General features: G+C 39.3%; 1 protein-coding gene across 11 annotated transcripts in view; it reads right to left on the bottom strand.

Annotated features, from left to right (window-relative positions):
* Window positions 1-2,183: 2,183 nt before the first annotated feature.
* The window catches only part of LOC117459001 (RNA-binding protein Musashi homolog 2), a 297,016-nt gene continuing 272,881 nt past the window's right edge, over window positions 2,184-26,318 (bottom strand). For 3 of the 11 annotated variants that reach the window (XM_034099813.1, XM_034099818.1, XM_034099820.1), the window contains 3 exons: window positions 19,119-19,298; window positions 15,111-15,262; window positions 2,184-7,478 (listed from right to left, as the gene is read on the bottom strand). In XM_034099813.1, coding sequence (XP_033955704.1) covers window positions 7,434-7,478; window positions 15,111-15,262; window positions 19,119-19,298 — 377 coding nt within the window. In that variant the 3' untranslated portion in view covers window positions 2,184-7,433. Of the gene's footprint in view, window positions 7,479-11,306; window positions 11,378-15,110; window positions 15,263-19,118; window positions 19,299-26,318 lie in introns of all 11 variants that reach the window. The other 8 variants (XM_034099814.1, XM_034099819.1, XM_034099821.1 and 5 more) reach the window with 5 other exon arrangements.

Below are 26,318 nucleotides of genomic sequence, written 5' to 3'. Positions count from 1 at the left end.
CAGTGCCGGCAGAGCGGTGTGGTGTACGGAACTACGCCTCAAAATATACAAAAGTGCTGTTAATTTGTAAAGATAACCTTTACAAACAAAAACCTGTAGCCTATAAACTTTGCTGGCTCCAGAGCTTAATTTCTATCATTTACCAACAATACCTTTTACTTTGGTGGAGGCAACCAGTGAGATGCTAACTTTTGGTTTGGCGTACAAAATTACATCATCCCTGCACCATATGGGCCATTTTGCATTATGAGTACTTTTGCTTTTGACACTGTAAGTGCCTTACGCTAATAATTGTGTTGTTTTACTTTACTAAAATGTTATATATAATTCTTTGTTGCAACAGAGGACAAAGGGGTAGCCTATTACTTCGTTTAATGACCTATTTTTAAGTGCAAAATGAATAAATCCACAACTAAAATATGAAAGGTCACTTTTGGCAACTATGATTTTGTGATGAGTGATATAAATGATTTTTAGATGAACATAGGTGAATATAATATTTTCATAGTGTAGGCTCTGCTGCTCAAATATTACTTACAACATTTTAACGCTGCAAAGCTTTTGATTGTAAATATTAATAACAGCTTCCCTTTCTCTGCAGTGACATTTAGCTCCATCACGGATGCTGTCCTGCAGCTCCCTCTGAAGACCCGAGTCCTTGTATTTAATGGCGAGTGCCCAGCGCTCTGATCTTAATGGCACTTTTAATTAGCACTTAATTAAAGGCAATTGGCCGGGAAAGGTCAGCCAGTTAGGCCTGTGAGTTAAAAACACAGACAGGCTGAGGCACGAGTATTGACTGTTCCAAGGATCAGTCTGCTAACCACAGTGACACGAAACCTGGCCACAGATCTGCTGTCGGTTCAAAATTAAACACAGAAAAGAATATTAAGTATTACAAAAAAATACTGCCTTCAATTATTTTACATCTATTTGGCCTTAACAATAAATACGTTAAAACGTTATCACATGTTCAGTTTTTTTTACAGAAATGTTAAAGTAGTAGCGACATTTAACCAAAGAAAGGGATTAAATGGCTTTTTGTGTATGTTCTGTGTGCACGTATACCTTATGACTGGGCTCCACACTGGTCTGTTCAAGAAAGCAAAATCAAATCAAAAGCAGCTTCTGCAGAAAACTGACACAATAGTCCAGACTGTCAGTTGGATTTTCATTCTACTCATTTCACCAACACAATGGCTGCAGCGTGATCTAAAGTTGTCGTGCCTCGGCTCTGAAAAACAGGGCTGGGAACAGTATTGATTGGAGTCAGAATTATAGATCACCGTGTCTGAATGAGTGATGAAGCTGTCGCACTGTTGCTCTCACCTGACAAGCACACACATTCAAAACCCTGAACCTCAATGCTGCACTAACATTATGTTTACCGTAGTGAACATACACAAAAATATATATTTTGAATTAGCTGGGAAATACATTATTCTTGTGCTGTGGTTGACAGCACAACATATACATTATATATTAGTGAACAATCCAGTCAGAAACCAGCCTTCAGGAACTCAGGAGATTTTAATTTTTAGGAAACAGAAAAATACATAGTTTAGGTGAGGTAACAGAGAGTATACTTTTACATTTTCAGTGAATGAAATGTATTATATATTTGGTTTCTGGAATCTGAAATGTAAAACAGCAGGACTAATAACACAGACAAACACTTTAAATGTAAACCATCATACTTTATGAGCGTGTACAGTATACGATTGTAAGGCTGTAAAATGCCAGTTGAGCATCAGCCTTTTTGCACATAGTCATCACATCCTCATCCGTCTACACACTGAGCCTCAGCTGATATTAATGCTCTCAATGTGATACTGAAAATAATCCCTCATGAATGCCGTGCTTTTTCTCCTGAAAGTACTGGGAGAGACCACTGAGGGGCAGCAGAATTACACGCCTGCATATTGTTTTTCACCGTAATGCTCAGACTATTATATTTATGGTGAAAAACCCTATTGTTTGTAATAAACAGAAAGTACACTTATTGTCCTACAAAGTGTCCAGTTATGGGCTGTCAGCAGATGCTTTATGGGAAGTAAATGTGTCTTTGATGTGATGGATCACCACATAATTACACGTGAAATGTTGAGATAAATATTATTAGGTAAAATCATTGTTCCACAAATACATTAATACAAAAAATGCAATAACACAGTGAAAACAAGTCATATAACAATTCAGTTTATTTTATTTATTTTCCAGACAGACACATCAATTTCTGGACCACAGTAGAGGATGGAAACCTTTCACAGACATTTTTTGTCAATATTATTATTTGAAAATACAAATATAAAATTAGACTTTCCACATTTTATATGTGAGAGACCCCCATCCATTATTATTATTATTATTTTTTTTTTTAAAGTATATTTTACAACAGGGCTTAAGCAAGCCATATGATAACCTGAAAGATGCTTTCAGATGTCAGTCAAGTCTGTCTGTCTCTCGCCATAAAAAGTCGGTTAACATAAAAAAAGGGGCAAGTGTTAGGAATGGGCAGACAGCAGTGAAGAGAGCTCTGTGCTCAGCCTGCACACACATGGAAGCACAGCAGAGCCTCACACTGCCGTCCATGCAGTCTGAAGACCTTCCAGGCTCCCCTCTAGGCCATGCAGTCTGCTCCAAACTCGACAACACGCCACGGGTGAACTCTCGTGTCGGTGAACAGAAGCTAATAATGCCTACATGAGCCCGGGTTTAGCTGTGTAACGAGTATTCTGTATACAGCTGAGGTCTCCAGTCTAATATTCTTCAGACAAGGTCAAATGCGTGAGAATCGCAAATATATACTCATCTATACACTTATATATTGCAATTGTTTGTATATATTTAGCAATGAGCGTGAGATGGCAATGGTTTGAGCTGAAAGGGAAATTCACCCTGAAACACAACAGTAAAGTCAAACTTGTGATATTTCTGTCACCTTGAAGTTTGTGAAGGCTTCTATGTTTTGGAACAAGAGAGAGTCACGGTGACAGTATCTATCAGAGAAGGGCACACTGTTTGGTTTGAACCATCAGCACCACTGTGAATAAGCCTTTTTGGGTCTACATGCTCAAGATCGTTCAATGAGGCTTTAAAGTAATTAATTGGAAATAGAGCCGAGCCTGAAACAGTCTGACGTCCCAGCTTCTTATCCATGAAGCAGATTCAAATCCGACAGAAATCTCAAAAGTGTTTTGTGTGGTTTTCAGGGTGGGCTTTCCCCCCCCGGCGGATGGGATCAATAGTTTGGCCATTGCCTAGCACTTGCCTCAAGATTCAAGTTTAAATGGATACGGTAGTACACTACAAATGTCAACTCCTTCCAGGTTGACTTTTTTTTTATTTCTTTTTTTTTTTCTTAAACCAAGACCCCTCCCCTCTCCCCAAATGGATAAGCTAGTCTACTAAGATGTGTAACATTCATCGTCAGTTTGAGATTCAAATGAAATTAGAGCAACAGAGCCATGCTACCTTAAAGTCCACGCTACAGGATCACAAAACAATAGGAGCCCATTTCAAGTCAGAAAGGGTTTTACTGCAACAGTGAGAACAACTAAAGTCTCTTTGTGTTCCAGATGAAATGGCAGCACGATGGGAACCAACAGCAGCTCCTAATGAGCTCCTTGTAGGTGGTATGAGTTAGAGTTTATTATTTGATCAAATACTTATAAACAGGGACATTGCTGCAAACGAAGAGGAACACTTTCTTTTGTCTTGTCTATAAAACTTAACTAGTAAACATGAATGATAGATTCTAATATGTTAATTGTTTTTCTACAGTTGAGATATTTCTGAAATATAAATGTGGAAATTAGGTGAAAACTAGATTGAATACTCAGAATGTCATTACATTATTTTGTCTGCTTTATTTTGTACTGTATTGTCAGATTGATCAATTACTTTTACAATATAATATCTGAAATTTATATATTTGAAATATAATTCAACATTTGTTTTGGGGATAATCTCTATTTCTACACAATGTCCTGTAGGCCTATACTTGCTGAATTCATTGGAGTAATAATGGCACTAACAGAGCTGCCATTACTGAACATACAAATGTAATTTGACAGTCTGCTGGGAGAAATGAAATGAATAAACACTAATGTTATTAATTATTGTAACAGTACTCAATTTTAAGACCCCATGAGGTGAAATAAAAACTAAAACGGTCCTTAAACCTAAATGATGTTTAATTGAAATTATACTAATATAAATAATAACGCACACAGCGTGAGGCTTTATAATAGCTCATTTTTTTGTAGAAATTCTGCTTGTGGAAATCTGTGAATTCTGGACATGCTTTGAGTATTTGGAGGGAGTTTTCAGCATAGAGATTAACGTTTTAATTGATTATCTTCTGAAATATGAATTGAACAATCTATTAATCCGCCTTAAGAGTGATACACACTCATCCTGTTACAGCTGCAGAATAATATCTGTTTAATGGAGTCTTTCGCAGTATGTGTCTGACATTTTTATAGCAATGCCTCTATAATATCAATATGTTGGATCATTGAGAACGCATTCAAAGTAAATCTAGCTCCAAGAATCTACGGTTCAAATGATTGAGTTATTATTAAAGTCTTTGAGAGAATGAAGAGACAGGGCCACCTGGGATCAGTGCGAACAGTAAAATATATAACAGGTCATTTAAACAGCACAATGACTCATAAAACGAATATGTCTTTTTTTTTTTTTAAATATATGATTTTTCTTTTACATACAATGTTGATAATAGCTTGTGTCCCTCTTAAAAACAAAGAAAAAACAACAGTTTTGCATATCTAGCGTTAGCATTTAAGGTAGTATGGCACACCCCTTTTAAAACATTCAAGGGTGGGGATCCAAATAATGCCTCGTGTACAACTCCATCTTACAGCAACTGTTTCTCTATTGTTCATCCATGAGAGCTTTGGTTAGCTGAACCATGTGAGAGTGGCAAAAAGCAACACAAAAAAAGATACAGGGAATCAAATTACAATGAACCTCTATCAAAAAGAAGTGTCTGCAAATATCAGAATAACATGATCATTTAGAGAAAGGTCTATCTTGACTGGTCCTAAATCCACTATTCACTACGAGTATTATATTAATGAGTCCTATATAACATCTACTTTGTAATTACAGGAGATAGAAAAAGAGCGCGATAGGGAGAGGGATAAATATGAGAGAAGGAGAGGTAGAGCAAAGGGAGAACAACAAAGACCACTACACTGGTATCAAAGACAGCACTCTGTTTACAAGGTAACTGTGGTTTCTTTACACACTAATGAATTACATGAATGACCAACAAAAGAAGTAGGATCTCTGAAGGATGGGGAATGGAAAGAGAGAAAGCAATGGATGCACAGTACATTTTAATAGTATATTACAATTATTCATATATAAACCACAAAGTATCAATAAAACTCTGATTAAACTTGAAATCAGCAAAGAAGCATCTTTCTTTTTTTATAGTTTTGTATTTTCTTTTACATTTGAACATTACAAGGTTTTTTTTTTTCTCCGTTAAATGATGACTTGATCACACCTCCGTATCATTAACTTTAGAAGTATCCAGCATATTTCTTTACCTGGTTGTTTTGAAATAAAAGACAAAGAAGTGGGTAAAATCAAAAAGGACAAAAATACACCCGCAGCAGGTCAAGTATTTCACACCATTCGTTTCATTAATGATTTGAAAAACCAGATATTTATATAATTATTAAATGTTTGTCATAAGTAAAATCATTAAGCACACACACTGTGTAAAACCTGGTGCAGTGCGAATAATTCAGTGTTGTTTTTTAACCCTGTATACATATCTTTAGATGGGTCTAATATATAAAGAGATCCACTGCAACACATCTACTTCCCAAGCTGTTTCCTCAGCTCAAAACTCTGAAGTGTTAGTCCAAGAAATCCTTCACACTATCCCAAAGCACAAGGCCGTTCTCTTTTAAATAGCCGACATATACATGTGCAAATAGGAAACTGGCCTGTACTCTTACTACTCACAGTGCATCGATTTCTCGCTTTATTACCTTTCAGTGTTTTATTTTGCCACTAGAATAACTTAAACCTGCCAATGGTTCCACGATTGAACTCACAAAGGCTGAGGTATGGTATCAAAATGTTTACTTTCCTAATTCGCTCATAAAAGAACCGATTCAGAGAACAAGCGGCACATAGAGGCTCTCAGCACAGAGCTCAAGGTATTGTGTTCCTAATAAAAAAAAAACAAAACAGGAACAAGCAGGATGAAACAAACGATAGAAACAACAAACAAGTTCCTCTCAAGAGTATAAAAGTGTCAGGATGCACAGAGCACTGTCCAATGCCTGCTCAAGTTCTAATCTTCACATCTAAGTACAGTGTGCTTTGGATTTTTTTCTGTCTCTCTCTTTGAAATGATACTGATATCTGAGCAGTGAGATACCAATCAGGCTCTTTTTTGTATTTCTTACAACTGTGTGGACTTACAGCTCGCCGTTTGTGAATTTGCTGGTATGACACTTGTAAAAGGATTCGGTATTTACAGAGCAAGCGTGTTCTGTTCGTCTCCGGGGTCTTTTATACCGTCTTCCAGCAGAAGAAAAAAAGTATAATAATAATAACTGTTTACAGCTTTTTTCTTCTATTCACACGCTATAACATGTTTCTTTTGACACACCATCACAAAAATATGCTATTCTCTCACTGAGTTGGTTATATGCAGTGACAGGAATAATATGTACAGCTACATTTCTTTTTCTCAAGTTTGAATTCACAATGTAGTTATATGAAATTTGTTATAGCATATATATATATATATATATATATATATATTTCTAAACAACAAAAACAACACTTATAAAAAAGGACCATAAAAATATTGGAGTCCTCTTTGTATTGCCCAAAAATAGGTAATTATGGTTAACAATGAGACATCACAAGAAATAAAACAGCTACTGAGATTTATTACTTAGATACCCTCTTAAAAAGTTCCTTAAAATTGAATTTTTTTTCTCTCTTCACACTGAGCTTATTTTTTATGCGGAAAGACTGATTCCAACAATCTTTCCCCTTCACACTACGAAGATGAAGACGTGACTTTCAGATATTCTTGACTATGACCACCTTTACTTCAAACAAAACCCTTTTTACACAAATATACTATAAGATTAAATAAAATGACACAAAATGAAGGTTAAAAATGACTCTAAAAACTAAGGAAAACAAAGCGCTAACAGAGGGAGGGAATTGGTGAATTAAATCCACGTGACACATCATACCAAACCAGGTCGTAAAGTTATAGGAGGTTTGGATTATAGTACAGCAGTTGTTATTTTTCTGAGATGACTAACGTTTTTCTTTTCTTCTTCATAAGGTTCAGACCTTCCTTCTTTTTTGCCAGGGTGATGCTGTAGTGCTCGAAGTTGGTTAGCATCACCTGCACACAAAGCCAATTAGAAACTCCGTCCTGTCTTTCCCGGGCCACCAGATATACTCTGCTGGGCGATAGAGAAAGAAGAAGGGATGGCAACATCATTAGAAACCCTTAATGACAGCAATCTGTACTCACCAATATGAATTCCAAATACAAATAATGTGGCTCAATAGCATGAATAAAATGTCAAAATCTAAAGTCTTTAATTCTAAGCAGGGTTGGGTTAGATTTCTTTGAAAGGTATTATGTTACTGCAGCTACTATTACTGGTAATAAGATATGTTATCAATTACATTTTTTATATGTAATCCGAATGCTTTTAGATTATTTCAAAATCAAACCTTAAAATATGCAGTGTCTTTTTGCACCTGGGTGAAAATAGCTACACCACAGCTATATGGCTATTTACACCCACCCAGCACCAAACATAGCACTATTTACATATTATTGCATTGTTGTCACCCGGGTACGTATGGCGTTATGACTATAGACACCCGGGTAGGTATGGCATTATGAGTATAGACACCCGGGTACGTATGGCGTTATGACTATAGACACCCGGGTAGGTATGGCATTATGAGTATAGACACCCGGGTACGTATGGCGTTATGACTATAGACACCCGGGTACGTATGGCGTTATGACTATAGACACCCGGGTACATATGGCGTTATGACTATAGACACCCGGGTACATATGGCGTTATGACTATAGACACCCGGGTACATATGGCGTTATGACTATAGACACCCGGGTACATATGGCGTTATGACTATAGACACCCGGGTACGTATGGCGTTATGACTATAGACACCCGGGTACATATGGCGTTATGACTATAGACACCCGGGTACATATGGCGTTATGACTAGAGACACCCGGGTACGAATGGCATTATGACTATAGACACCCGGGTACGTATGGCGTTATGACTATAGACACCCGGGTACATATGGCATTATGACTAGAGACACCCGGGTACGTATGGCATTATGACTATAGACATCCGGGTACCAGGGTTTCCGTTAGCCGGTAATTACCGGTTTTTAGCTGGTAACATTTATTCAAAACCGGTAAATTCAAAACCTGCCGGTCAAAATGTCTGGTAATAATTAGGGATGCTCCGATCGATCGGCCGCCGGTCATTATCGGCCGATATTCACTCTTAATAGTTTGATCGGTGCTCTCTATGAAGGCCGATCAGGAGAGCTGGATCTGATCGATATGGACATAAACGCGAGTGAAGTGTAACCGGACGCGAGAGAGAGAGAGATCAGATCAGCTGCTGAGTCTGAACGAGACATGCAGCTCTGCATGATCACCTGAAGCCCCGCCCACTGTTTTGAGCTGCAGGAGCTGCATGAGAAACTGACGGGCTGTCAGGAGAGAGAGAGGGAGGGAGAGGGGAAAAGAGAGTTTCTCCCGTGTTATTATTCAAAGTTGATGTAAACTTTTGAATAATGTACTTCATTTACTACAAGTAGTTTGTTTGAATGTAATAATTATGTTGTTTGTGGAATAATTTAGTGAAAAATTAATCTGAATTTTTCGATCTGTTACGATTATAAACTGAAGCAATATAAAAATGACTCCCATTAACTGAGTTTTAAACATCAGCATATCTGCCCATAGTCCGGTAATTACCTGCTAACGGGAACTCTGCCACACAACTCTTATTATTATTATTATTGAAATATGACCGGTAAGTTTCAAATTTGTCCGGTAAAATAAATTCTGTCCGGACATTTGACCAGTGAGAAAAAATCCTAGCGGAAACCCTGCCGGGTACGTATGGCATTATGACTATAGACACCCGGGTACATATGGCATTATGACTATAGACACCCGGGTACGTATGGCATTATGACTATAGATACCCGGGTACATATGGCATTATGACTATAAACACCCGGGTACGTATGACATTATGACTATAGACACCCAGGTACGTATGGCATTATGACTATAGACACCCGGGTACATATGGCATTATGACTATAGACACCCGGGTACGTATGGCATTATGACTATAGACATCCGGGTACCAGGGTTTCCGTTAGCCGGTAATTACCGGTTTTTAGCTGGTAACATTTATTCAAAACCGGTAAATTCAAAACCTGCCGGTCAAAATGTCTGGTAATAATTAGGGATGCTCCGATCGATCGGCCGCCGGTCATTATCGGCCGATATTCACTCTTAATAGTTTGATCGGTGCTCTCTATGAAGGCCGATCAGGAGAGCTGGATCTGATCGATATGGACATAAACGCGAGTGAAGTGTAACCGGACGCGAGAGAGAGAGAGATCAGATCAGCTGCTGAGTCTGACCGAGACATGCAGCTCTGCATGATCACCTGAAGCCCCGCCCACTGTTTTGAGCGGCAGGAGCTGCATGAGAAACTGACGGGCTGTCAGGAGAGAGAGAGGGAGGGAGAGGGGAAAAGAGAGTTTCTCCCGTGTTATTATTCAAAGTTGATGTAAACTTTTGAATAATGTACTTCATTTACTACAAGTAGTTTGTTTGAATGTAATAATTATGTTGTTTGTGGAATAATTTAGTGAAAAATTAATCTGAATTTTTCGATCTGTTACGATTATAAACTGAAGCAATATAAAAATGACTCCCATTAACTGAGTTTTAAACATCAGCATATCTGCCCATAGTCCGGTAATTACCTGCTAACGGGAACTCTGCCACACAACTCTTATTATTATTATTATTGAAATATGACCGGTAAGTTTCAAATTTGTCCGGTAAAATAAATTCTGTCCGGACATTTGACCAGTGAGAAAAGATCCTAGCGGAAACCCTGCCGGGTACGTATGGCATTATGACTATAGACACCCGGGTACATATGGCATTATGACTATAGACACCCGGGTACATATGGCATTATGACTATAGACACCCGGGTACATATGGCATTATGACTATAGACACCCGGGTACATATGGCATTATGACTATAGACACCCGGGTACATATGGCATTATGACTATAGACACCCGGGTACGTATGGCATTATGACTATAGACACCCGGGTACATATGGCATTATGACTAGAGACACCCGGGTACATATGGCATTATGACTATAGACACCCGGGTACATATGGCATTATGACTATAGACACCCGGGTACATATGGCATTATGACTATAGACACCAAGGTGCAAATAGCATCTACCTCAAACATATTGCACCTTATGCATCTGGTTTGATTATAGTTACTTATTTTTTATGTAATCGGATTACGTAATCTCTTACTACCCAACCCTGCTTCTAGGTTACAATAATGTTCACACCCTGTTGAGGTTTGTTAAAGTTGTCATGCTTAGTGAGAAATTAAACAACACATCACACATCATATCCACATAAAATAGCTGAAAGCAGACGAACAGCCCGACACATTTGGATGCACTACAGTACAGATGAGGGGCAATGGCATAGCCTTAGCATAGAGATGAATTACAGGGACAAAAGATACATCATGAAATTGAAGTATTCGGTAATCATAGACATTTATTGCCTGGTTAAAATGTATTGATTAACCGCCGTTGACTTGTTGGTTAAAGTTTTGGATTTATGTGTGATCTGTCCTTTAAAATATGTGCACAGATTTTTTATGGACAAATAAAAAAATGTTAAAAATAAGAAAAACAGGTAGTATGTGTGACTGAAGTATACACTTCCCACAGCAAGGCATACAAACTATTGTATTGCTCAATCAATGCTGATCTTAATCTCCTAAAGTGTATGTGAGCCTTCCGTCACACTTGCACTTTAACTACCAGCTGTTTTTCACGTTGAGGGAGGTATAAACAGGGAATGATGTGATGAACATGTATTAGAGAGAGACTTGAAAGGAAATGCACAGTAAATAAAATGCAATACCTCTGATGAGATGGCAACCGGCCACCTGTTCAATGGTATCCATTTGTAAAAGCTGTCGCAATCAACGGGCCCTAAAAGTGTACAGTTAGTGCTTTTGTCAGTATGCATTTCAAGGAGAGAAAAAGTGAGAATCATTTCAATAATATGAATGCTTTGATTTAGTTTGATCATGTTCAGCAGCAAAGCAGGATTGTCACACATGTTATACAAGTTCACTTTATATTATTGTAATGGGAAACTGCAACATTAAAACAGGATGTAGGACCCATTAAAGATGGTTAGAAATACTATAAGAAGTAAATGATCTCCAGGTTACTTTTCTCAAGTACATATTTCTCAAGTTACAATAAAACAAAAGCAATAAAAGGGATAATAAAACACAAGATCCTCATTCATGCTAACATATACAGCTGATTGGTTCTGAAAGGCTGCACTGAATAGGATGGTGAACAGCCCTCAGGATGATAAGTGTGTTTTTGTGTATTGAACGCTCTTCATTGTGTGGCTCAGCTATCAGGAGGCTGTGCATTTTTGCTGCTGACAGTTCTGCAGAAATCCCGTGCTGAAAAGAGAAGCATTTTCGACGCCTATTATCCGTCTTTATCACTTCAATCAACTAATTGCACTCTAATTGTCTTGCATAAAAAACTGTTACGTTCATTACTGCTTCTTCACAGTGGCTGTTTTGATATTGGCTAAAGGGATTAATAGAATCGCTGGAGCGTGAGAGCGGGCGAGAAATCAGCGACTCTGAAGTCATCCATGAGGCTGTGACATATGATGATCTGATGTATTCAGGTTAATAGCATTAAAAAAAAGAAGTGTAAAGCACATTTTAGTTCTGAATCATTTCCCATTTGAATGTTCTGAATAGAGAGATCATCTCCCTGAGAGGGGGAGTCAGGGGGCCCGCACCCCCCTCTGCTTTACTGCACTCTGCCTGATTCTGAAGTGGTGATTTAGTACGTGGTATCATTCTGTAGGGGGATCACTAAACCTGGCCTTGGTGGAATACACTTTATTCTACGCTCATTTGTGATATATTTGTGATATGACTCTTTTGAAGAAAATATGATAAACATTTCTGTTCGGAGTTTATTGTATTTGTTGCGTTTTATTTGAAATGTTCTGACTCAGCAAGTGTTACAACAAATAGAAAATATTGGAAACAAATCGCCTCATTTCCATCTGTAAACTATCTGCTAGTAAATGTGCTTGGAAAATGAGCCAGCCTGGTGTTTCATAACAACTATGTAGCTTCCCACGCTGAGACCAACAGATTATGGCCGATAGCCAGTGGACCTAAAAGGATTCACAAGAGGGGCTTTGCTTCGGAAGCAAAAAGACAACTCTTTTTTTCTCTGTTAAGCTCTGGTTTTCTTTGGATACCATAAATCAATTAAACACATTTGCTAAAATGAGCTGGTTTATCTTTGTATTAGCCAGTGACACTACTATAATGAAAACATTTCTGCACACTCACTTTATCCTCTCTGAGCCCTGGCATTTAGTCCCATTGATTCTATGTACCGCACACTATTTCTCACATGAAACCACTGAGTAAGTGACAATTTACCACAGAAGCCATTAAATACAACTACCAGACAAAATCTAATAACAAATACCACAAATGCCAACAATTCTTGTACTTTGTGGTGACTATATAAGGAAATTAAAATAATGATGTTGGCTCTAAAATGGGAGTTTCTTCACCCTGCAGTGTACTAATGGGCTTGTTGTTATTCCACCTCAGTTAAGCCATGCATTCATTAGCTTCTTTCAGAAAAGCAGGTGTTATTTTCATAACCTATACTGTGTCACTCAGTTCAGTCGTGTAAAACAGTGCAAACATGCCCCGACAAGACTGGCAGCGAGACGAGGAGCTTAGCCCCGCCGCACCTCGCTAGGGGCCATACAATTCATAATGCAGCGTTTTAGATGAATTATTCAGCGAGGTCCGACACAGGCAGAGTAAACACAGCGCTGATGGAGACTTCATTTGGGGAGATCGTCCCTTTGGTGACAACAATGTCCTGAACATAAGGTAGAATCTCAGGAAGACTCATTTAAGTTGACTTATTTAGACGCTAACATTTCAATGTCCGGATATGTGGTACACACTTTTAAGCCCTATTGACCCAGGACTAGTGCTACCAGGGGGCCCATTGTGACTCATTGATGGTGACTGGGAGAGAATAAGATATAAAAATCAGTCTTTATAGGATCATTATTTATTGACTATTTCTGTAAGCACGTCATATTGCATACATCATGTCATAAAATGCACTTATTACATGTTTTTATACCGTTTACAAATGCTTAACTAGCTAGCTAGCTACTATTAAGAATTTATTGGCATTGAGATGATCTCTCCATGAATTGGTGGTCTAAATAAAATTTAAATTCTCTTTCCGAATAGTTTATAAAATAGGGCGTTCCTATCTTTCAAGGAGGTGTCTTCTTTGTCACTGGGGCCTTTTAAACATTTCTGAATTGGCTTCTTTTTGATAACAGTGAGAGCAACATGTTTGATTGTAACCAGGTTGCTGCACACTAGCTACACCTAGTCACACTGAGAACACCTCTGCTGGCCCTGCTAGTCTCTCTATGAGATGATGTAGCATTTTGCAGCTAACGGATCATACAGACATGTAGAGGTGCACCAGCACCTGGCTGAGCAGCTACACCTGGAGAAGGACACGCAGAGACAAAACCTCCGTCCCTGTGACAGAGCGAACTCCAGCTCTGGGACAGATGGCTTTCTAAAAATAAAGGACATTTGTTCTGGGAAGGTGACACAGAGTTTGAAGTCATGTGATTTGTGCAACAGCTAAGGGGAATAAACATTTGCATTTGACACGGATAACTTTGAGAGAGGAGACGGGGTTAACCCTGACGTACTCAACGCTTACGGAACCTGTGAACTCAATGGCATTAGATACCTCTCTGCAAAGAAACATGGTAACCCTTTCAATGACGCTGAGGACTGCATTAAAACATGACTATAAAGCCTCGTAAACACACTGTCTGCTTACAGCACTGTTTGATTATAGATACAGATATGAAACATGTTATAATGACTCAAAGGTCAAGTACCATAATACTTCATAAATGTTGGTCACTCACTGGCATTATAAGTTACTAAGGTTTACTAAAGTGGCAATTGTTTGCTTTCAATAAACAAAACAAATGTCATTAAATGTATGGAAAAACACACAAAATGTAAAATGTTCACTTTACCTAAAACAAACAATGACCACTCTAAAGTAACTCATACTCATATTACAACTTTGATATTGAATGTATATTACACTATGATCCTTGCAGAAAAAAGTGCAAGTGAGTGACCAGCAATTATGAAGTATTTAAACATTATTAAGTCATTATAAAAAGCATGTGAACATTAAATGTAATATTAAAGTGTTTATAACTATAATTATATAGTGCCAAAAGCAGATTATAACCAGGGGTGCACATAACTGGTACGCAGGTAACCGGCAACAATCTCAAATGCGTACCGTCACTTGTGTCACAAAGCGCATTTGCGTACCGACGTACTTGTGAAGCTTTTCCAGAAGGCGGTTAGATCACCGGACGACAGAGTCGGTCTCCGTGTGCACAGACAGGGCTGCTGTTAACGTCGGTCTGTACAACGGAACTGTGCTAAAACTACGCCAACCGGCTGCGGAGGGAGACTCCCTCCTTCACTGGAGAACTGCGCTAAAACAGCTGATCACAACGTTCACGCTCTGTGGTCACGGAGAAGGTGGGGTCAGTCAGACAGGAAGTGAGCAGAGTACTCACTGTGATGCTGGGGCCGAACCCGGAGCCGGGCTGGGGGCTGGCGGCGCTGATGTAGTTCCCCACAGCGGAGTCCTGGCTGTTCCCGTACAGGTCGGCCACGGGCCCTGGGCTGTTGGGACCGGGGAAACCTCCGGGCCGGGACGGGTTGGCGCCTGCACACAAACACAGCGGGGGGGCAGCTCAGAAACACAACAACCAGCTCTACAATCCTTACTCTATCACTCAAAAGGAAAAACCAAAAAAGAACACATGACTGGATTCATGTTTGTCTCAAAAGACTTTCGTATTGTTCATATTACAGATGCGGCTAATAAAACAATTTTCATAGCAACTGTCAAAATGTGGCAGGGCTGAGGTTTTAACATGATTTGAAATTAAGAATCCAGTATGATATTCTGCATATAATCTACATGCTGTGTGCATTATGCATTGGAGTAACATTCACTTTGTATTTTCATGCACAACACAAAACAAGCACGCTGCTAGAGATACTTCCACCATGCTAATAAACTAGTAAGGTTGCAGTGTCAATGTTACCATGCATAATGTGAAGGAGTACTTGTAACACAGCATGAGCTGTTGAAGAGTAGCACAGGATTATTATGTCACAGACTTTAAATGTAGGCACTTTGGAGCCAGACATTTGAAATACCTTATGCTTTCCTATACGACCTATGATTCATAGAACCTACTAAAAAATATTCTCCATATTTTTCGCTGTGCGTTTCAGTCTGCTGGTGTGACTTCAGGCATAAAGTGAGACAAGAGAAGGAGGCACAAGGGGGAAATATAAAAGCTTGACCCGACTTCATGTGCAGGTCCAAACTCAGAGGGGATAAAAAAGAAATACTGTACACGACTTACCACCTTTGCCCTGTGAGTAAGAGCAACTCAGACTAATAAAATGTCTTTTTTAAAAATCGAGATGCCTACTAAAGGGCAGTGACACTGGCAACAAAAAATAAGTGCAGGGGAAAAAGAAAAATGCAGTGATCTCTTAACAGCAATCTCCTCTGCTGTCAGCATCACATAACCCTGCTTCACCCTTATTCAAACTGTGCAAAAAAAGGTATTAAAAAGAAAAATATTGCCAATGTAGAAAAAAGGCTCCATCTTGTGTGTGTATGAGCTCATGATGCCTGAGAGGAGGTCTTTGGAGAGCAAGTAAAGAAATAAAGATTGTAGTGTTGATGCACACGATCCTTGTCTCCATGTTTAACATATCAGCACTCCATCTCTCAGAGCTGTATTAGCCATGTTAGGTCCATTAGAAGCACCTGAAACCATACTCCAGATATGGTGTAATGCACTCCAGAGGAATGAAGCCATCTCACTAAACACACACACTGCTGTTTAACTGTAAGGACTTTAAACAGGGAGCAGCTACTGCTCTTATCTCGCCTGCACAGCCTCCAGTAGGTTGGCTTATTATATAATTAGGGACCTTTTCTTTCTGTTAAAATGGCAATCCTCATGACTGATTTTTTTATTGAGAGTGTGGCTCACCCCTCTCCCTGTAGAACAGATCTTTCCATTTAAAAATGGAGCACTGGGAGCAAAACGTGGGTCAGATTGTTGTTCAGAATAACACAGGCGAGTGTGTTTATAGTCATTTTGATTGATTATTTTTCTTTATAAGGAATGCTAGTCTTTCTTGTGCTTCAGTTGTAGCGCAGATAAATCTGAGTAAAAAGACAGAACATCTTGTGATGCTAGGGGCGGCTTCAAAATGTGGAGAGAAACATCGGATGAATGGATGAAGGTCTAATGTCTGACTCTTTGCACATTGTGCTTTGTTGCCTGTCTGTGTCTTCCAATCTATATTTGCTTCATTTCAATCCACGTAAATGTAGAACTGTACAGATGGTGGCACTGTGCACCAGAAAAACATTTATCATTGAGATTTGCCTTCAAACTGCATTATATGCTATTCTCCCTTTCAGGCTAGCAATCTGTGGGGCACAATCTTCATCAGTGGACGGAGCGCTGAGAGAGGAGCAGGGCCGCTCGCCATATCATTTCCACAGTAATGGCATGAGAAATGAAATATGGGTAATCCATGACCTAGGGCTGGTAATCATCATCATTGTAAGGCACCTTGTGTACACAGAAATCTATTACACTTCCTGAAAACCATATTCCTTATCTACTTAAAACAAACATGCGAATAAACGGTACCATTGTGATTCCATTTACTATAATGCACTCTCTGATTTTCATATCATTGGGGTCAAGGTTGTCTACAAAAATAAAGTCTATTTCACCGACAACAGGAACATCGATCGGGTCGACTCTCAGGATTTAAATCTGTCCTCTCAAGTGAGAAGAACCTGTGCTTTGCAAGCAAACAAAACACAAGCCACGCAGCGACAGTCCAACAGCGTAATTTACGCTCTAAGAAACCCAGCTGATCTGTACCCTTTCTTAACTATAATGTATCGAAAACTTGTCGACACCAGGCCTCAAAATAAAGAGATAATGGAGCATAGTGAGTGTGAAAAGAAAGTGTGTAGTGATGCTGTAGAATGTAAACACTTCACACTGATCTATATAAACTGTGTGCAGTAGGGCTGGGCAATAATCCAATATCATGTTGTGATTTAATCATATCTTGAAATCTCCTGTTATACAAGAATGTTGTCTTTATCAAACTTCTGTCTTCATCTACTCTATGCACATATTTGTCCTTTATAGTTTCACTTGAAACTGTTATAACGTGCTGTAGTGTGATATTTAACGAAATATGAAATGACTCATTGCGTTTTGGGTTATATTGCCCAGCCCTTTAGTCTGTGTGTGTTACAATGAGCAGCTTTACAAGAAACCCTCACCCGAAGAAAAAGTCACATCTGCGTAGCTGTTTCTATACAACACGTCTTTGCTTTTTGCTATTTGCTGTGCTAACGTCTGTAGAAAAGGCCAACATCTGCCTGGGGCAGCTGGCCAACACTTTACCCATTAGGGGAGGGTCTGTCTTACACGTACACACTCACTTTACTGGGCCAAAAGGGCGAGGGGACAGACCCTTTTGTTTTTAATATTTGAGCTATTATTGTCAGGTGAATGCTATGGCAGGACGTAAGCCCAGCAGGGCCACGAGTCTCCGGAGAGAGGGAACCTAACGCTGAGCGTAGGTCAGCGCTGTCCCCTGCAGCGAGGCCCACATCATGAAGGCTCTCCGCTAAACTACACCTCCTTTAAATGAAATCACAATTTAGAGGTCTGTCATGCCAGTGGAAACATGATCTGTAATTATCAGAGTTTCAAAAACAACATAAATACTGTGTTCTTACAAGTTCTTCATTGTAAAATATTTCTGTCTGCTGTCAAAGACACAGCATGAATGTATAATCATTTGAATGCATTGCATGCAGGTATTGAAATCTCACTGTGCAATATCTTTTAGTTAAAAAGTCATGATTACATAACGTGGATAGGAGAGCATCAGAAAAGCACACAGAATGACTCGTGTTGTAGAGTAATGGCTGTATTATGCAAAGATGTTGTCTTTTAAGTGAGCTTCGTACAGCATCTCCACTGATCTCCAAGTCACACACTAATAACCATGAGCAATCATTCTTACACTTAAGAATGTACAGGACTCTCACTCCCACACTTAACTTGTTCCTTTGCTCTTCAAAAATTCACAAAAACCTGAGCTCTGTTAGAGAGGCGAGTGTAGTCTCCGACATCATCAGTAGTTATTTTGTTGGCATGCAAAGGAAGGCTGCATTCTGTATGTGTCGGCCCCTTATGTGCAAGCAGGGGCTGGGACACAACTTCACAAAGAAACAGAACATCTACATTAAAAAAAGGAGGAAGAACATGCAATGCTTTTTTTGTCAGCAAGACATGTTTGTAAAGGGTTATTTTGTAGAGGGGGATTTATTTGTTACTTTAACAAAAGCAAGAGAACATGTATTTCAAATCAAGATCTGCATGGAATAATGTCATGAATCAAACTGAAAAGTCCAAAGAAGTGGATGAGATAGATGCGCTTATACAAACCTGGGTTCTTAAACTGATCCGGGCTGTGTAGGTGCTGGAGGGGGGAGTTGCAGGCGGAGGTGGCATGCTCACTGTGCAGCATCTGAGCCGCTTGGGGCCCCAGGGAGCCATAGTCAGCAAAGGAGCAGGGCCCCCCCCTCTGGTCACTGGGCGTAGAGTAAAACCCATAATCGGGGAGGCCTGGGAGATACAGTATAGGGTGGGGAGGGGGAGGGGAGGGGACTCCATCATTGTGGAAAACAACTTTTTTTGCATTTTACAAAGTCAATGTCCAGATTGTTAAGCATAGTTCTGTGGTGTGTTTCACCATCATTCTTTTTTAAACAAAAGTACATCTGCTTTAAGAAACATTGCGTGCACCGATCAATAATTCATTTAAAGCTTCTTTTTTTCTTCAAACAAATGGCAACAAATTATAAGGTTTTCATGTTAATGAGATACAGATATACATGTTTATCTTCCAACGCTGCTCTCTGTGACACAGATGGTGGATTATCAACAGTTTAGAACATGTCCTTCAGCAATCAGCCCTGCTGGCATTTATTGCTTGTCGTCTTAATCTGAGACAAGCTGCTCATATAAAGAGTGGAATTAAAAGAAACGGCTCCTTCTCACACCTCTTTGTAAACACAGTTAATCTACTCACGAGGGACTGGGATTGGTCAAACCGGCTTTTCCATGCTGGGTTTCCCCCGCTGTGTGTTTTTTACATTTTATTTGGGACCTGGAGCGAATAGCCATTGAAAGCCACTTCACCTCTCCCCATTCACAGTAAGACAGACCACTTCTGCCAAATGGAAAGTAAGCACCAGCCATGTTTCTCTCCGCCAATGCTTTTTAGCACTCTGATCCCACCACTTGTGGGCTACCTACTCATCAAATGATAGGCTCCAAATACGGCAGGCTTCCCACGTACGTCACATGATGCCTGACACATTGAACAAAGCTCAAGAAGCAATCATTCCATTTACTTCACTTAGACAAATGTCACAGAACATTGATTGGCCTGGCTAATGAGGAAAACTGGATCAATGGAATAATTATAACAGGGAGAAAAGAAGCATTTGACAATACCACAAACCGTGTTATTGGGAATTCATAAAGAAGCTATTTCAAATATGTCACCAGAGTAAAGACTGGGGCCAGACAGGCATCGCTTTCCATTTTATGCTACTTAAAAGGCGCCTCATAATGAGTATTTTAACTTGCTCTAATAAAGTATGCAACTAAACAAAACACCTGTTGTAACTAAAGATCGCACGTCTTCTTTGTAAAAGTAAAGTTGCAGGTATAAAGGAGTTTGTGGTAACAGATCATATTAACCGTAATCCAAATAACAGCATTAAATGTATTGTTAACATTATTATTTAGACATTATAATATGGGCTATAAATTAAAATATTGTCAGCAGCAAATAATTGGAGTGGTGCTTCAAAATGGGAATGTTATTTTCAATTGAGATACGGTTTTAATTGTACAGTAAGTAACGGAAGAACATTAAAGCTAGGTTGGGTGCTGTATTTACAACATGTATTTATTATAAATACCTGAGCTCACTCTGCTTGTGAACTCATTGTGCGTCACCAAAGTTCTCCACAATCTGCTATCTTGACAACTGTGAGTACAAGCAATAGCCATGTTGGTTGTTTATGTTCATAAACACCATTTTGACGCTTGCTGGCTTCTTTAATGTTACCTACCCAAGCTTTAACTTACACACAGTGTGTTTTCTTCAATTCGGTTTGTTGTGCTACTCAAAGATTATGTTTTAATTGACTTCCTGCTCAGCCAGAACATATTATTATCATACTTTACAGATCAACTGTAAATACAAAACCCCCCATGCCCATTCTTAATTCCTACAAAGTTTATTTGAAGATGACCATTTACTAAACAATGTAGGCAAAAAGCGAGAAAGAAAGCCACAATGTGCAAACTACTACTTCAATAATATTGAAACACAAAATAAGAGATCTTTCAAACCACATTAAATGGAGGACATCGGCCCAATTCAGGAATGAGTCCGGAGTTACCCAATTAGGGTTCTAACGGACTGCATCTTATCAATGTCTGCCCAGCTTTATGAAAAGTTGGTCATTCAAACCAAAACAAATCCCGAACTATTATAATCACCAAACTCATTTCATTTAGCCTTAAAATCTATTAAAGGTGGGGTAGGTAATTTTGGAGAAACCAGCTCGAGTGCGCTCGAATTAGAAAATACACAACCGGAACAAATCTGCCGCTTCCTTACAGAGCCCCTCCTCCAACACACACGAATGCGCACATGACCAATGAGGGCACGAGAGAAGTTTGTGCACAGATGACAGGCAGGTAGGCCATCCAGTTACTTTAGCCGGGCCGTACTACAGCTTCCACAGATGACATTTTTGTATGGATTTTTTGTCAAAGCACTTCAGATATTCATTGCTATCGGGATGTTAAGAGCATTCCATGGAATATAACAACAAGTGTATCTCAAGCCGGTTTCTCAAACTTACCTACACCACCTTTAACTAACAAAGTTTATAGGGCTGTAACAGTGGTCACAGACAGTACAATGTTACATACATAGTAAACAGATCTTTCTGGATTGTAAATAACATTTAGTCAGCTAATGAAAGGTGCAGGTGGCTCAGGTAACAAACTGCCGTTGTTTGCCGGATAGAGGCAGCTGGACAAAAGTAGGACTCAGACACAACATGTGGGCACAGACTCTCAGAGCCATATATTTTCATCAGTGGCTATCTGATCCGTTATGCAGGATGAGACTGGGCAGAGTGTGCCCACAGCTGCATTAGTATCACCCATCATATCACGGTGCCTCAGCCCTTCCCACTATTAATATTCACACAATCTATCCAGAACAATGGGCCTTTCTTGGACTCCTTTTTTTCCCAGTGGCCACTAATTGGATGTAATTACTCATCTACAAAACAAATGAGCGTGCTGAGGTTGCCTTGGAGACTAGATCAGGGGACCCAGCAGTGCGAATCGTTCGCAGGGCTTCATTTATACTGGTAATTATCTACCCTACCCCCACCCTCTTTCCCTCCTGCCCTCAATGACCAGAGCTGGCTGTGCGGCGATGGAGGGGGGAGTGTCTAGCAGTCATCTGTTACTGACATCATCGGGGTGGCTCTCTTTAAGTGGATAAATGCCCTGCTCTCGTTCCCACTTTGCCAGGTGACTGCCTTTAAGGAGGAATCACAAACCTTGAAAGCACTGCTGCTCTTTTTCTCACTAGTTGGAAAATAAAACTAATCACGCTGATGATAAAATATAGCGTCATGCTCCCGGGCCTGTTGAGACTTCAGAGTGTGAAAAATATTTTCATAAGTACGCCAGTGTTCTGCACCAAGTTTCAGATGATCCTTATTTTAATTACCACAGAAACTCAACATATTAACTAACACATGCACACTTTTAAAGACACAATCCATGTTTAAAATGAAAACAAAACAACAACTTCACGGACAAAGTTAAAAAACGCTGCTTGAAACTGCTTTCCCTAAAAAATGAACAGGTCTCTTAGGTCAGAAATATAATATTCACAACTGTTGTCTAATGTTTTCATTATAATCACCTGAAACTAAGAACCGTTATGTTTTCCTTAGAGAGAATGAGCCCTATAGAGTGGCGAAGTCACGCCCATCTACTTCCGGTCCATGGGACCTTATTTCAGAAAAATTATGTATTGAAGTCAATGGAGAGAGAAAACTTATCTTTCGATCCCGTTTGAATTATGCCACGAATTACACATATGATGTTTGTCAATCTTAAAAAAATAATTTCCATGTAAAAAAAGTCACATTTTGTCGTAAAACTGTTAAAATATAAGACTATGAAAAATACGCAACTAGAAAGACCACAAATCCCAGAGTCGCGTAAGTGATTTCATAACTGATGTCACAATTGTTTTCCTCCGCTAAATATAAGAGATAACTAAGATAAGATAACTTTAACAAGATGCCTGTGTGCTTAGTACCAGGTTGTTATCATACCAGCAATGGGTCTTGCTCGTTCTTTCGCTTCCCGTCTGATGAAAGGATCAGGAGTGGCTGGATCAAGTTAGCTACCTAGCTAGTAGCAAGCACGTTAGTTAGCATTACAGTCTTAGCCTTGTCATTTTTATTAGCCTTAACATGAAGTAACATCAAGTAACCCAACATGTTAAACAGTAAGAGTAGTAGTCATATTTCGTGAACCCTTTGAAGAGTACTGTCACACCAGTGTGATCATTCTATACACCATTTAAGCCCGGGGGAGAAATGCTAACGCTAACGCTACATTAGCATCGGCGATCTTTTCTATTTCATGCTATCTGCACAAATGGTTGACATTACACATTAAAAAGATCAGGCAGTTCAGAGAGAATCAAAGGAAGGCAGGCAGCTTTGCATGACATTCTATTGGACGTGTTTCATTGTGTTGATAGTGAGGGTAGTCAATCACTTTTTTGACAAGACAGTAGTGACGGCCATCTTGGTGACGTGTGTTGTTGTGAGAGTCTGCGAGAGACCAGAGATGTAGTTCATTAAGCGTTTCACACAAACAAAATGTGTTACTTCACAGTTTTACGACACATTTTTTTTTTTTTGACTTGCAAAATTATCTTTTAAATTGACAAACATCATATGTGTAATTCGTGGCACAATTCAAACGGGATCGAAAGACAATGTTTCTCTCTCCATTGACTTCAATACATCATTTTTCCGAAATAAGGTCCCATAGGACTTCGCCACTATTATTTACATAGGAAGCAGGTCCATTTCCATGATGCACCACCATGTTTCTACAGTAGCCCAGAATGGACAAACCAAACTCTGGCTCTATTGAGGGTCAATATTGAGATTACAATGATCTATTAAAATGATGTATACTTCCAAACATTAGCTCTTCACCTTCTGCTCCGAACATTTGATTTTAATTGTGTATGTCTGCTCTTTGTTGTTCTGCAGACAGCAGATGCAACATTTAAGAACATTTACACAAGCCGCATTACAGCTACCCGATGGTAAAGCCAAAACATCTTTATTGCCCCCTGGTTGCTGGCTGTTAGCTAAGGAAGCGCTTGATTTGAAATTCTGAAAAGAGAACAAAGTTAAACATCAATATCGCCCTCCCTTAAGGCCGTCGTAGTTCTCCGACATGCTTGAAGAAAGGGCGGTGGAGGGTATTTAGTTGGTTGCAATCTGCTACATTACCATTAGATGGCACACTATCCTAAAAAGCGATTTCACGTGTTAATCTTGCATTGTTCTCTGCTTTTATCTGACAACACTAAAGCACCGGAGATGTTATATTGGTCTACTTAATTAGAAACTGAATAATATATACCCCTCTTTTAAAGAACGAGTAATATAGTGTTGTGCACATACATGTCTGTTATAAGAAATATGTTTAAGATTGAACTACCTGATAATAGGTATGTGAAATAAGACATCCAATATCCTACAAACTGCAATCTTAGTACAGCGATTTAACGAGTGAACAGGAACAGAACCTGTTGCCATTGCCATTAAAGGTTTGCTTAAATCAGTTATCTCTGCAAATACATCAGTTTAAAAGGCTTTTAGTGTTCATGTATACTTCGACTCTTTGAGTATACATACATATCTCTGTTCATTTCTACACTCAGCAGGCGCGGATGAGTGGGAATAGGGGAATCATTAAATCTATTAACATAAGTTATTTTCATTTCTGCAAGGAATAATTTCTCATGCAGTCGCTCCTCCCTTTCCCTCGCGGCGCCAGAAGGATTCCTCGGTGGCCATCAAACCACATCACTCTACAGAAGATGTCAATAAACCTGACATGCTGCTTCTCAAATTAGCTTTGAATTTCAGAGCTACCATAATTAGCTTTTCCATTTTCACCAATGTCATTTAAAAATAGCGTGAAATAAACTAACAGCTCTTTTGCTGTCTAGCCTTGCTTTCACTTTCCATTTGAAATGATCTTTTCTGAATGAATGGCTGAGTAATTAACAGCACTAGACACCCTTTTCAGAGAGCACAGACATTTCATAAATAATACATATTTAATGTCTTGTCATTTTGTGTTCAGAGAAGCTTGGCTAATTAATTTTAACAGATGATTTCTTCTTCTTGCATTTACCCATAATCAGACCTCAGTTTTTTTTGTACTTTTCATTTTCTGCCTGCCTTTCCCTTTTCTTGCTGCTCTTTCTAGTAATGGGCAAACTAAACAGAGCTACTGATTTAAATGTACCCTCAACCTTGGTTGGGGAATTATATTGGAAAGAGAAATGGTGAACACCGAATCATGGGTAAAACAATGTACAAACAGAGCAGTGAATAAGTGCGCACTAAATTATTTCAAAGCAGATTCTAACCTGTGTGTTAACATGGTGAAGTTAGGACTGAGAAAGGGCACTCCGTTATCGACAGTCGGCACAGATTATCCTATCGTGAGCATGCTGAGAAGTGACAGCCCTGGCCTTTTGGCTGAACACAATTTTTTCAAACATGTCTGGTCAGGATTTTGTGGTCTGAAGAAATGCAGGACTCACTATAACTGAAAACAGAGTAATACTAGCTGCATCTAATGGTGATTTAGATACAGAAACATTTACAATATGAATCAACTGGGAGAGGAATTACAATTGAAAGCAATGTTGTGTGTAAATAAATCTCACAATTTAATTTCATGGCATTAATCTCAGAACACAGTATGCTATCATGTACTGCAATAGGAATGCAGACAACAATTACATTTGCTTTGCAATCTGCATGTAATACAAATAAAAACGGGTTTGTTATAATATCTTCAAAAATAATTGTATGATGCAAGTGAAACAGAGAGGCATGTCATGAAAAAGAAGGACACCATATCTCATGTATGTTATAACTACATTCGCAGGACTGATTACAGCATGCCTAAGCCCCATCAAGCCTCAGTACGTTTTGTTTGGAGAGTGTTACGTGTGGCCCCTGGAGCGCAGAGTGCTGATGTCCCTAAAGGCCTGCGCCTGTAACCTCTGAGCATCTGCTAACCACAGCTGTGAGAGCCACCGCTTCGTGGTGGAGGCGCAAAGGGACACTTTGCCCTCCCCGATGTGTCACATCTTTCCCTGGGCCTTTAGACAAAAACACAAGGAGGAGGGGTTGGCATGCCTGCTCATGTTATTTTGCAGCGAATCCATGTAGAGCGCCTGTGGCTTCAGAGCTGAGCTCT

This window comes from Pseudochaenichthys georgianus, chromosome 14 (assembly GCF_902827115.2).
Source record: "Pseudochaenichthys georgianus chromosome 14, fPseGeo1.2, whole genome shotgun sequence".
Lineage (NCBI taxonomy): Eukaryota > Metazoa > Chordata > Actinopteri > Perciformes > Channichthyidae > Pseudochaenichthys > Pseudochaenichthys georgianus.
Note: the sequence above shows the minus strand (reverse complement) of the source record. Positions and strands in the feature narration are given on the sequence as shown.